The 12,240-nt window shown below is 42.2% G+C and overlaps 1 protein-coding gene across 1 annotated transcript; it reads left to right on the top strand.

The window, feature by feature from the left end:
• The first annotated feature begins 721 nt into the window (after positions 1-721).
• LOC111971419 (fez family zinc finger protein 1-like) lies at positions 722-4,136 on the top strand. Its single transcript, XM_023998185.3, has 4 exons — positions 722-1,909; positions 2,012-2,146; positions 2,494-2,626; positions 2,901-4,136. Exons 1-4 carry the CDS (start codon positions 1,115-1,117, stop codon positions 3,152-3,154), a joined length of 1,317 nt encoding a protein of 438 aa, XP_023853953.1. The 5' UTR covers positions 722-1,114; the 3' UTR covers positions 3,155-4,136.
• Positions 4,137-12,240: the final 8,104 nt, after the last annotated feature.

Consider the following 12,240-nt stretch of genomic DNA (forward strand, 5'->3'; position numbering starts at 1 on the left):
ACTTATGGAGCTCACCACTCACCGCGTGCACACTCCGCAGCTTTGGTGGGTTTGGTATAACACATAGGACACCGTTCTCACCATAGAATTAGAACAATTATTAATTTAATAAGATCTCTATGGTTCTCACCTTGAGCCCCCTCGTGTATACTGGCAGACTGCCTAAAAAATGAATAGTTCTACTTAAATTAACTTTGTGTTTTATGTAAATACTGAAGTCTATATTCAGTACCTAAAATGTAAAGGCCTATAATTTAAGACAAGCACCAAAGGCCCTTGATCACAGGTATGTAGCGTTATATCTTAGCTTTTACATTTTATCAAAATTGATCGACTATAATTAAGATTAGATAGTAATGTGTTCTTAATAGTAGTTTGTCTTATCAGTGAATTGCTATAAAGGTTTGGACACCAAATGTTTTATTTGGATGTATGTATAGTAGGCCTATAGAGAGTATAATTCTACTACTGTCTAATCTATTATTAAATACATGTCCTTGAATAGCCTATATGATTAGCATAATATGGATAGACCAATATTGCAATCACCCATTCGTAAAACCAATGCCTATTATATTGTTGCATGCGTAAAATAGCATACAGGTAACCACACATACTGTATATGATGAGCGAAAAAATATGTCAAATGCTGACATCCTCTGACCCCACACAGCGCCCGTCGTCTTGTGCGATTTCAAATGATGTCACATGAAGCCACAAGGGGACCTCAGATTTGCCAAACACTTTACAGTTGAACAAGACTGGCCACTAAAGAACACCTCATTCGCGACGCGGGTGACACACGCACCCATAGCAGTAGTAGAGGCGCCACAAGTGGAGAATTGATGGAAGAGAATTTAGCAATTATCTACTTTTTCTTCTTAGATGGTAACGATTGGTGAGGTTTTGGCTGCGCAATTGACTCAACACGACATATTGAGCAGTCCCGCAAGACATAAGTGCTGATTGTCCAGAATCAACGTAAACGGGAACAGTGAGGGGGCTTGCGTCGACCCAGAATGATGTCCTTTCTAGCTGGGCAGTGAGAAGGAATCAAAGGTATCTACAAAAGGAGCTCTAACCTGGCTTTCCAAAAGGTGTCGTTTTGAAAGTCATGGACAGTGCGCTCTACCACTCAGCGGGAATTTTCGGCTCCCCCTCGGCTTCTGAAAACTTTACTGCAGGCGGAAAGATGATCACCCCCACCAAGCCTCTCGCTTTTTCGATCGAACGGATTATGGCCAGGACGCCCGAGCCAAAGTCGATACCTTTCCCCAACCTATTCCATCACACTCCGGTGGGTAGGCCTGAAGCAGACCCGAAGCAAGCGCTCAACATGACTTCATCATCACTACATTGCATGATACCATTCGTGCCACTGGCATACGAACCGGGTCATAAACTAAATATTAATGGATTAGATACGAGTCAATTTGAGGCTTCCTCATATAATTCAAATGAGTTGGTGGGCATTGGTTTGAACTATAAGAACGAACAACCAGATGTGAGCCCGTCGGTGGGACAATACAAACTCTTTCGACCGCGGGTGGTGAACCAGTCGTCTTTTCATGCCATGGGGGCCGTGTGCTACCTGAACTGCGGGGAGAGTGCGTGCCCACCCCCGGCCAGCATCGTAAACATCCACCCCATGGCCTCCTACTTTCTCAACACTCCGCTGCAACATGCGCGCCAGAGAGCTTTTCTCGCGGAGAAAAATAAAGTGTCTCACTGCACAGACAGATACCCATCCGGAGTTGCATTTAAAGACATTTCCCAAACTCAACTCCATCACTACATGAAAGAGAGCGCACAGATTCTATCCGACAAACTATTCAAGGGCTCTTCCAAATTGAACAGTGCTTGCGCAAGCGGCAAACCCAAAGTATTCACCTGCGAGGTTTGCGGAAAGGTAAGAACATATATTTCGTACATGTGGTGGTCTCTGCCTTACGGGCCTGCTTGATTTTTAAAACATTGTTCATTTTATAATTATATATATTTCTATTCACAGGTATTCAATGCCCACTACAATTTAACGCGCCACATGCCCGTGCACACYGGAGCGAGACCATTCGTCTGCAAAGTATGCGGCAAGGGATTTCGACAAGCAAGCACCCTTTGTCGCCACAAAATTATTCATACTCAGGTATTCTATTAAATCATCATCATCATCATCATACCCAAAGCCGTTCACAATCACGCGATGTGCTATTTGTTTAAGCTATAGAAAAAGCACAAAATAGGGCTACATCTTTAAAATGTTATAGAACAACGCATCAATGCCATGATTGTATTTCAGGCTATATTCATATTGTGGCCTGGTGTTGAACTGTATAGTATTTTTAACGTTCACTTGTAGGCCTATATACACAATCTTATTGAAAAGTATATAGCGTAGGTTATTCTATTTACCAATTTTACTGTACAGTTTTAGTTGGATCCCAAATAATACGTTTCTAAAATCACATTAATTTCCTCATATGCCCTTCACAGGAAAAGCCTCATAAATGCAACCAGTGTGGAAAAGCGTTCAACCGGAGTTCAACTCTTAACACACACACACGAATCCATGCAGGTTACAAACCCTTCATCTGTGAGTTCTGCGGTAAAGGATTTCATCAAAAAGGTGAGAAAGAATGTTAGTCTATTCAAGTGTTTTGGATTATGTGATTATTTCTATTATGCGATTATTTCTTTGCAATATCTGGATATAATATGATTTATTCTGCTTTGAGGAAAATATATTGATTCCGTTCAGAACTAAATGTATGTTGCTCATTTCAACTCAGAGTAAATATACAATGGATGACTTGGCTTAAAACGGAATTGACAACTAACTGTGGCACTGACTCTTTACAATATTGTTGACATCCACTTTCTTTTTTACATTGCTTTTCAAGGTAACTACAAGAACCACAAATTGACGCATAGTGGCGAGAAACAGTTCAAGTGCAACATCTGCAACAAGGCCTTCCACCAAGTGTACAACCTGACGTTCCACATGCACACGCACAATGACAAGAAGCCATTCACGTGCCCGACTTGCGGCAAGGGATTCTGCCGGAACTTTGACCTGAAAAAGCACATCCGAAAACTACATGATCTCTCTGGCTCCAAATCCCCTGCCACTCTCGTCACAGGCGAAACTCACTAAAAAGTTACGGAGMTAAAACGCCAGCCGTTGCGCCTTTACGCTTATTTGCTCAATTCTGGAAATAAGCGTGCGAGTTTAGAAGATGTTGTGGACATTTACATTTTAGTCATTTAGCAGACTCGTATCCAGAGCAACTTACAGGACCATTCTATTAGTACATATTTTCCTTGAATTTTACATTATAATGTCATTATACTGTTGTTTTCTTTAAATCTCAGGATTACTGTAAAATGTCAATATTTATTTGAAATTGTAACACAAATAATTTAAGAGAATAATTGAAGACTATATACAAATTATTTTTTGTTGTGATGAGTGTGGTAGCCTACCCCGTTTTGTATGATGCCCTTGCTAAAGTTACATGATTTGCCAACATTTGTGTATATGCAACGTTTTCAGTGTTGGGGAATAGCGAATTTCATGTAGTTCAACTAGTTAACTACATTTTGCATAAGCTTGGTGGTAGTTGACCTAAATTCAAATCTAGGTAGTGTTTTAAGTAGTTAATTACTTTTTTTTGTGCCATATAGCGGTGTAGTTAACTACTGGAACTACACACTACTTTTTTGCTAAAATAAAATATGGTTGAAGTAGGCAATCATTCCCTTTTTTTGCCAACAGATCGGTTTCAGTCTAGATCGGTTTAAGTACACATTTTGTTAACCCCATTGTGACCACTTCTTGCAATTTGTAGTGCATGACATGCATTTCAGATTTACATATGATCGTTTTTCACAAAGTAGGTTGGATGTAACTTCAGTTAAGTAAACTATATTTATCTTAAGGGTAGCTTTAGTGTAGCTTAACTTAAGTAATTGGTAGCTTGGTAAACTATATTTTCTGACTAGCCTCCCCAACACTGAAAGTTTGGCAAAAAAACTACGTCTATGACACGTATAGGCTACATTGTTAAGCAGTTGCACATACTAAATAATGTAAGTTATGAAAATAAAATAATGACAATAAAATGAAACTGTGTATATGTCATATTGTGTCTGACATGTTTAAGAAAAATGAATTCCATATATTGCATTATTTAGAGATGGACATACATGGGCCAAACGATTCCCGTGATGGTAAAGGGAAGTATTTTGATAATAATAATCATCATCATCCATTTCATTTTTTTTCTTTATAAAACGAAGATTGGGGTTTATTTATTTGCCTTTGACCAAGGATCTTACCATAATGGTGAGTTGTAAATGTAGGAAAACACTTCTATAGCCTCAGGGGTGTAGGCTTGCATGCAAGGTCATGCATGTAGGCTAGGAAAGCTATAGCCTAAATCTTTAGGACAGCTACCCCCTCTTGTGGACAGTATTGAGAAATACGATTCTACCTGTTGACCCTTGTAGCCAAATAGGCTACGATGAAACAATATTCTTCTGCAAATACGAGTCAACTGCGAACATCTTGGCAAAATGTTTAAATTTGTTTTATTAGGGAAAAAGGTCCCATTTGCATTACACTGAGAGGCAACATTACCTGACCTTGCCGCTCACTAACAATCCAAAATAATGCAGGCTCAGGATTCCAACCTGAAACGACTTCCATGCATTCAGGTTAACAGTGCATTCAGAAAGTAGTCAGACCACTTGACTTTTTCCACATTTTGTTATGTTACAGACTTATTCTAAAATGGATTGAATAAAAAAAATCCTCATCAATCTATACACAATACCCCCTAATGACAAAATGAAAACAGTTTTTAAGAAATGTTTGCAAATGTATATATATATATTTTTAAATATACCTGATTTACATAAGTATTCAGACCCTTTGCTATGAGACTCGAACTTGAGCTCAGGTGCATGCTGTTTCCATTGATCATCCTTAAGATGTTTCTTCAACTTGATTGGAGTCCACCTGTGGTAAATTCAATTGATTGGACATGATTTGGAAAGGCACACACCTGTCTATATAAAGTCCCACAGTTGATAGTGTATGTCGGAGCAAAAACCAAGCCATGAGGTGGAAGGAAATGTCCGTAGAGCTCCGAGACAGGATTGTGTCGAGGCACAGATCTGGGGAATGGTACCAAAAAATGTCTGCAGCATTGAAGGTCCCCAAGAACACAGTGGCCTCCATCATTCTTAAATTGAAGAAATTTGGAACCACCAAGACATTTTGAGCAAACTGAGTATTTGGGGGATAAGCTCCTTGGTTAGGGAGGTGACCAATAACCCGATGGTCACTCTGACAACGCTCCAGAGTTACTCTTCCAAGCTCTAGGAAGAGTCTTGGTGGTTCCAAACTTCTTCCATTTAAGAATGATGGAGGCCACTGTGTTCTTGGGGACCTTCAATGCTGTATACATTTTGAGCAAACTGAGCAATTGGGCCTTGGTTAGGGACAAGACCAAGAACCCGATGGTCATTCTGACAGCTCTCCAGAGTTCCACTATGGAGATGGGAGAACCTTCCAAAAGGACAACCATCTCTGTAGCACTCCACTAATCAGGCCTTTATGGTAAAGTGGCTAGAAAGAAGCCACTCCTTAGTAAAAGGCACATGATAGCCCGTTTGGAGTTTGCCAAGGGAAACAAGATTCTCTGGTCTGATGAAACCAAGATTGAACTCTGAATGTCCTTGAGTGGCCCAGCCAGAGCCCGGACTTGAACCCGATCGAACATCTCTGGAGAGACCTGAAAATAGCTGTGCAGCAACGCTCCCCATCCAACCTGACAGAGCTTGAGAGGATCTGCAGAGAAGAAAGAGAGAAACTCTCCAAATACAGGTGTGCCAAGCTTGTAGTGTCATACCCAAGAAGACTCAAGGCTGTTATCGCTGCCAAAGCTGCTTCAACAAAGTACTGAGTAAAGGGTCTGAATACTAATGTAAATGTGATATTTCAGTTTTATTTTTAATATATTTGCAAAAATGTCTAAACCTGTTTTTGCTTTGTCATTATGGGGTATTGTGTGTAGATTGATAAGGGGAAAAAACGATTTAATCCATTTTAGAATAAGGCTGTAACATAACAAAATGTGAAAAAAGTGAAGGGGTTTGAATACATCCCGAATGCACTGTATGTCCAGGTTTGACCTCCCAGGCTATAGCTTTTAATTCTACGCAACTGATCTTACATTTGTTGATGGATCATAGGTTATTCTTCAGTTAGGATATTCACCATATTATAAAGAAGAATTAGGAATAAGGTGGTGCATTATTCAATTAGGCCTATCAGTGAATGGGCCAATGTTTTTACTTTTTGTTTTGATCAAACATGAGAGAATGTGACATGTCTGTATGGCATTTTTGATAATGACATCATGACATGTAGCCTAAGCCTGCCTCATGCGACACAAAGGTCTCCACACACACACACACACACACACACACACACACACACACACACACACACACACACACACACACACACACACACACACACACACACACACACACACACACACACACACACACGACTACCACTTCATTTGTGGGCAAGTGTGTCATGAATTGTGAAAAAAATGTCTGTCAGTACCACTGACTTGGTCTGTTACCAGATATAGCCCTAGAGGTGGACAGTGAATGATCCTGTACTAACCACTGCCGTTGTGCCCTTAATCAAGGCATTTAACCCCAAATTGCTCTCTATCCAGCATGTGCCTGTCAACACTTGTGTTTCTGGGGATGTAAGGGGATAGGCAGAAATTCAAGTAATTTCGGTTCTAACCAAATGGACTACAAAGGAAATGCTCTATTCTATTTTAAAAACTGGGTGCATCGAGCCCTGAATACTGATTGGCTGACTGCTGTGGTATATCAGATCATATACCACTGGAAAGACAAAATATTTATTTTTACTGCTCTAATTATGTTGGTAACCAGTTTATAATAGCAATAAGGCACCTCGGGGGTTTGTGATATATGGCCAATATACCACGGCTAAGGGCTGTGTCCAGGCACTCTGCGTTGCGTCATGGATAAGAACAGCTCTTAGCTGTGGTATGTTGGCCATATAGCACACCCCTTAGGTCTTATTGCTTCACTTAGAAATGTCCTTGTTTTTGAAAGAAAAGCAAATTTTTCCCCCATTAAAATAACATAAAATTGATCAGAAATACAGTGCAGACATTGTTAATGTTGTAAATGACTATTGTAGCTAGAAACGGCAGATTTTTTTGTGGAATATCAACATAGGCGTACCGAGGCCCATTATCAGCAAGCATCCCTCGTGTGTTCCAATGGCACATTGTGTTAGCTAATCCAAGTTTATCAATTTAAAAGGCTAATTGATCATGAGAAAACCCTTTTGCAATTATTTTAGCACAGCTGAAAACTGTTGTACTGATTAAAGAAGCAATATAACTGGCCTTCTTTAGACTCGTTGAGTATCTGGAGCATCAGCATTTTTGGGTTCGATTACAGGCTCAAAATGGCCAGAAACAAAGTACTTTCTTCTGAAACTCGTCAGTTTATTCTTGTTCTGAGAAATGAAGGCTATTCCATGCAAGAAATTGCCAAGAAACTGAAGATCTCGTACAATGCTGTGTACTACTCCCTTCACAGAACAGCACAAACTGTCTCTAACCAGAATAGAAAGAGGAGTGGGAGACCCCGGTGCACAACTAAGCAAGAGGACAAGTACATTAGAGTGTCTAGTTTGAGAAACAGATGCCTCACAAGTCCTCAACTGGCAGCTTCCTTAAATAGTACCCGCAAAACACCAGTTTTAACGTCAACAGTGAAGAGGTGACTCCGGGATGCTGGCTTTAAAAAAAAACAAGGACATTTCTAAGTGACCCCAAACTTTTGAACGGTAGTGTATATGGGAGATTTGTCTCTCAGCGCTGAGTTCATTTAAAGAGAATAGATTACAAAACTGTGGTTCTAAAACTCTGTAGACTATAGTTAATCAGCTAGGCACGATTCCTCTTATCTCAGTACTATCTGGGATCCTTGGGACTTCCTAAGAATCCCGGGTAGCATGGACCATTCTTTTTGGGAATGCCGTCTGTAGTCATAATACTTTGACGGCTACGTGAAGGACAAGCAGGTGCCTGTAGTGTGGCATATAGTGGGTGTGAGGCTATGAAGCAGGCAGTAGAGGTGCAACAAGTGAGAGTGGAGAGAATGCTGATGCAATGAGGATGGTCCAGGCCCAGGGAGATACAGATTTAAGGGAGAGATGGGTAGGAGCGTCTAGATTACGGGGCAGGTGGGAGGTGATATGGTATACATAGATAAGAGAAAGCTGGTGACGTTCATAGCAAGAGTTATCAATAGCACTGCTAAAGTAGAGTCTAAAACAGAGAGGATTCAGCTAATAGTGAAAGCTGCTGGGAGACATCTGAGTATGACAGGGTTGACATGGGAAGAAGTTCAAGATGACCTTAATCCGCCGAGGGTGGAGTCATATATTACTGGATCTTAGTTATGGTGATAGTACTACAATAGAATGCTCAAAGCCTGTTGGCTAATGGGCAGCAGTTCAAGCAGTTCATTGTAGATATGCAAGCTAAGCCTGATGTGATATGTGTGCAGGAAACATGGCTCAAACCGAATGTGGAGTTTATCATACAGTGATATGTAGCGTTTCGTAGGGACTGAGATGTAGGGTGGGGGGGCATCTTCATAAAGCAAGGACTTCCCTACAGGGTGCTAGGCAGAGGTATTGAACAGGAATATGTAGTGGTGGAGGTGAGGTTGAGAGGAGGGGTGATAGTGGTAGTGAACTACTATAATCCGTGTCAGGTATTGGACCTAGAAGTGCTGGAGAGGGTGGAGGGCCAGGATAGAAGTAAGGTAATGTGGTCCATCACTTGGGGGGAATGGCCAAGTGATGGAAAATCTGATGGAAATGAAAGATCTGGTGTGCCTGAATGATGGATTGATGTAGCCATAATGAAAGAGTTTGTCTTGGACCTCTAGTATCTAGCTATGGTGCAAAGTACTTAAGTAGTACTTGAAAGTATCTTTACTTAAGTCGTTTTTTGGGGGTATCTGTACTTTACCTTACTACTTATATTTTTGACTACTTTTACTTTTACTTCACTACATTCCTAAAGAAAATAATGTACTTTTTACTCCATACATTTTCCATGACACCCAAAAGTACTTCAAATCAAATTTTATTAGTCACATGCGCCGAATACAATAGGTGTAGACCTTACAGTGAAATGCTTACTTACGAGCCCCTAACCAACAATGTAGTTTAAAAAAAAATGAATAAGAATAAGAAATAAATGTAACAAGTAATTAAAGAGCAGCAGTAAAATACCAATAGCAAGACTATTTACAGGGGGGTACCGGTACAGAGTCAATGTGCGGGGGCACCGGTTAGTTGAGGTAATATATACAGGTAGGTAGAGTTATTAAAGTGACTATGCATAGATGATAACAACAGAGAGTAGCAGCGGTGTAAAAGAGGAGGAGAGGGGCAATGCAAATAGTCTGGGAAGCCATTTGATTAGATGTTCAGGAGTCTTAGAAGGTAGAAGCTGTTTAGAAGCCTTTTGGACCTAGACTTGGTGCTCTGGTACCGCTTGCCATGCGGTAAAAGGGAGAACAGTCTATGACTAGGGTGGCTGGAGTCTGACAATTTTTAGGGCCTTCCTCTGACACCGCCTGGTATAGAGGTCCTGGATGGCAGGAAGCTTGGCCCCAGTACTGGGTCGTTCGCACTACCCTCTGTAGTGCCTTACGGTCGGAGGCCGAGCAGTTGCCATACCAGGCAGTGATGCAACCAGTCAGGATGCTCTCGATGGAGCAGCTGTAAAACCTTTTGAGGATCTGAGGACCCATGCCAAATCTTTTTAGTGTCCTGAAGGGGAATAGGTTTTGTCGTGCCCTCTTCACGACTGTCTTGGTGTGCTTGGACCATGTTAGTTTGTTAGTGATGTGGACACCAAGGAACTTGAAGCTCTCAACCTGCTCCACTACAGCCTCGACGATGAGAATGGGGGCGTGCTCGGTCCTCTTTTTCCTGTAGTCCACAATCATCTCCTTTGTCTTGATCACATTGAGTGAGAGGTTGTTGTCCTGGCACCACATGGCCAGGTCTCTGACCTCCTCCCTATAGGCTGTCTCGTCGTTGTCGGTGATCAGGCCTACCACTGTTGTGTCATCGGCAAACTTAATGATGGTGTTGGAGTCGTGCCTGGCCGTGCAGTCATGAGTGAACAGGGAGTACAGGAGGGGACTGAGCACGCACCCCTGGGGATCCCCTGTGTTGAGGATCAACGTGGCGGATGTGTTGTTACCTACCCTCACCACCTGGGGGCGGCCCGTCAGGAAGTCCAGGATCCAGTTGCAGAGGGAGGTGTTTAGTCCCAGGGTCCTTAGCTTATTGATGAGCTTTGAGAGCACTATGGTGTTGAACGCTGAGCTGTAGTCAATGAATAGCATTCACACACAGGTGTTCCTTTTCTCCAGGTGGGAAAGGGCAGTGTCGAGTGCAGTAGAGATTACACCATCTGTGGATCTGTTAGTACGGTATGCAAATTGGAGTGGGTCTAGGGTTTCTGGGATAATGGTGTTGATGTAAGCCATGACCAGCCTTTCAAAGCACTTTATGGCTACAGACGTGAGTGCTACGGGTCGGTAGTGTTGTAAAACACAGTGTGGGAGGAGGGGAAACTACCAGGCAGTTGGAAGGAGGCAGTAGTGGTACCAATCCGGAAGCCAAGGAAGGACCCAACGAGGCCAACAAGCTATTGGTCAATAGCTTTAACATCACATGTATGTAAGATTATCGAACGTGTGATTACGGAGAAGCTAACTTACTTCCTGGAGAGCAGGGTGCTAGTATCGCCACATCAGATTGGGTTCAGGAAGGGAAGGGGAACTATGGACCCACTACTCTACTTAGAAGCAGAGGTCAGGACGCTCAGGTGAAGAATGAGACTGTTGTAGCTGTCTTTTTTGATGTGGAGAAGGTGTATGATGTGGAAGGAGGGATTGTTAATCAAGCTTGATATTATCGGGGTAGGAGGAAGAACATACAACTGGATAAAATATTTCCTGTTTGGAAGGTCTATCCAGGTGAGGGTGGGGAAGTCTCTGTCAAGCAGCTACCTGGTGGATAATGGCATACCACAGGGGAGCGTTATTAGTCCTCTGTTGTTCTCAATCATGATCAATGATGTTTACTTTCAGGTTACATACCGATATTGGGAGGTTGTTATTTGCAGATGATGGGCCCTTATGGAAGAAATGTGCCATACATAGTCAGGAAGGTACAGGAAGCAATTGATGAGGTAGAGCGGTGGGGATTCAGGTTCTCTGTAGAGAAAACTCAGACAGTGTTCTTTACCAGGAGGAAGGTGGGAGAAGAGGTATGCTTGAGGTTATATGGGAGAAACTTGGAGAGGTTGTGGCCTTCAGGTTCCTTGGGGTATACTTTGACACTAGACTAACCTGGGCAGAACACATTGAGAGAGGGGTGGGAAAGTGTAAGAAGGTGCTAAATGTGATGCGCTGTCTGACGGGGAAGGAGTGGGGGGCTGGGCGTTCCTCATTGAGGACCATGTATGTTGCATTGATCCTGTCTGACGAGGAAGGAGTGGGGGGCTGGGCGTTCCTCAATGAGGACCATGTATGTTGCATTGATCCTGTCTGACGAGGAAGGAGTGGGGGGCTGGGCGTTCCTCAATGAGGACCATGTATGTTGCATTGATCTGATCTGTAATAGATTATGGCATTATAGCGTATGGTTCGGCAGCCCGGACATCATTGGAAAGGCTAAATGTCATACAGGGACAAGGACTCCGAATATATAGTGGGGTGTTTCGGATGTCCCCAGTGGCTGCACTACAGGTGGAGATGGGGGATATGCCATTGCAGATTAGGAAACAGCAGCTGGCAATTAATTATTGGGTCAACCTACAGGGACATGGGGTGTCTCATCCTGAAAAATAGATTTTACAGATTTTGTGGCCATTTACACAGATGGTTCAAAAGATCCAAGGACGTACTGGGTCAGCATTTGTAGTGCACGATATACAGTGGGGAGAACAAGTATTTGATACACTGCTGATTTTGCAGGTTTTCCTACTTACAAAGCATGTAGAGGTCTGTAATTTTTATCATAGGTACACTTCAACTGTGAGAGACGGAATCTAAAACAAAAATCCAGAAAAT

This window comes from Salvelinus sp. IW2-2015, linkage group LG13 (genome assembly GCF_002910315.2).
Source record: "Salvelinus sp. IW2-2015 linkage group LG13, ASM291031v2, whole genome shotgun sequence".
Lineage (NCBI taxonomy): Eukaryota > Metazoa > Chordata > Actinopteri > Salmoniformes > Salmonidae > Salvelinus > Salvelinus sp. IW2-2015.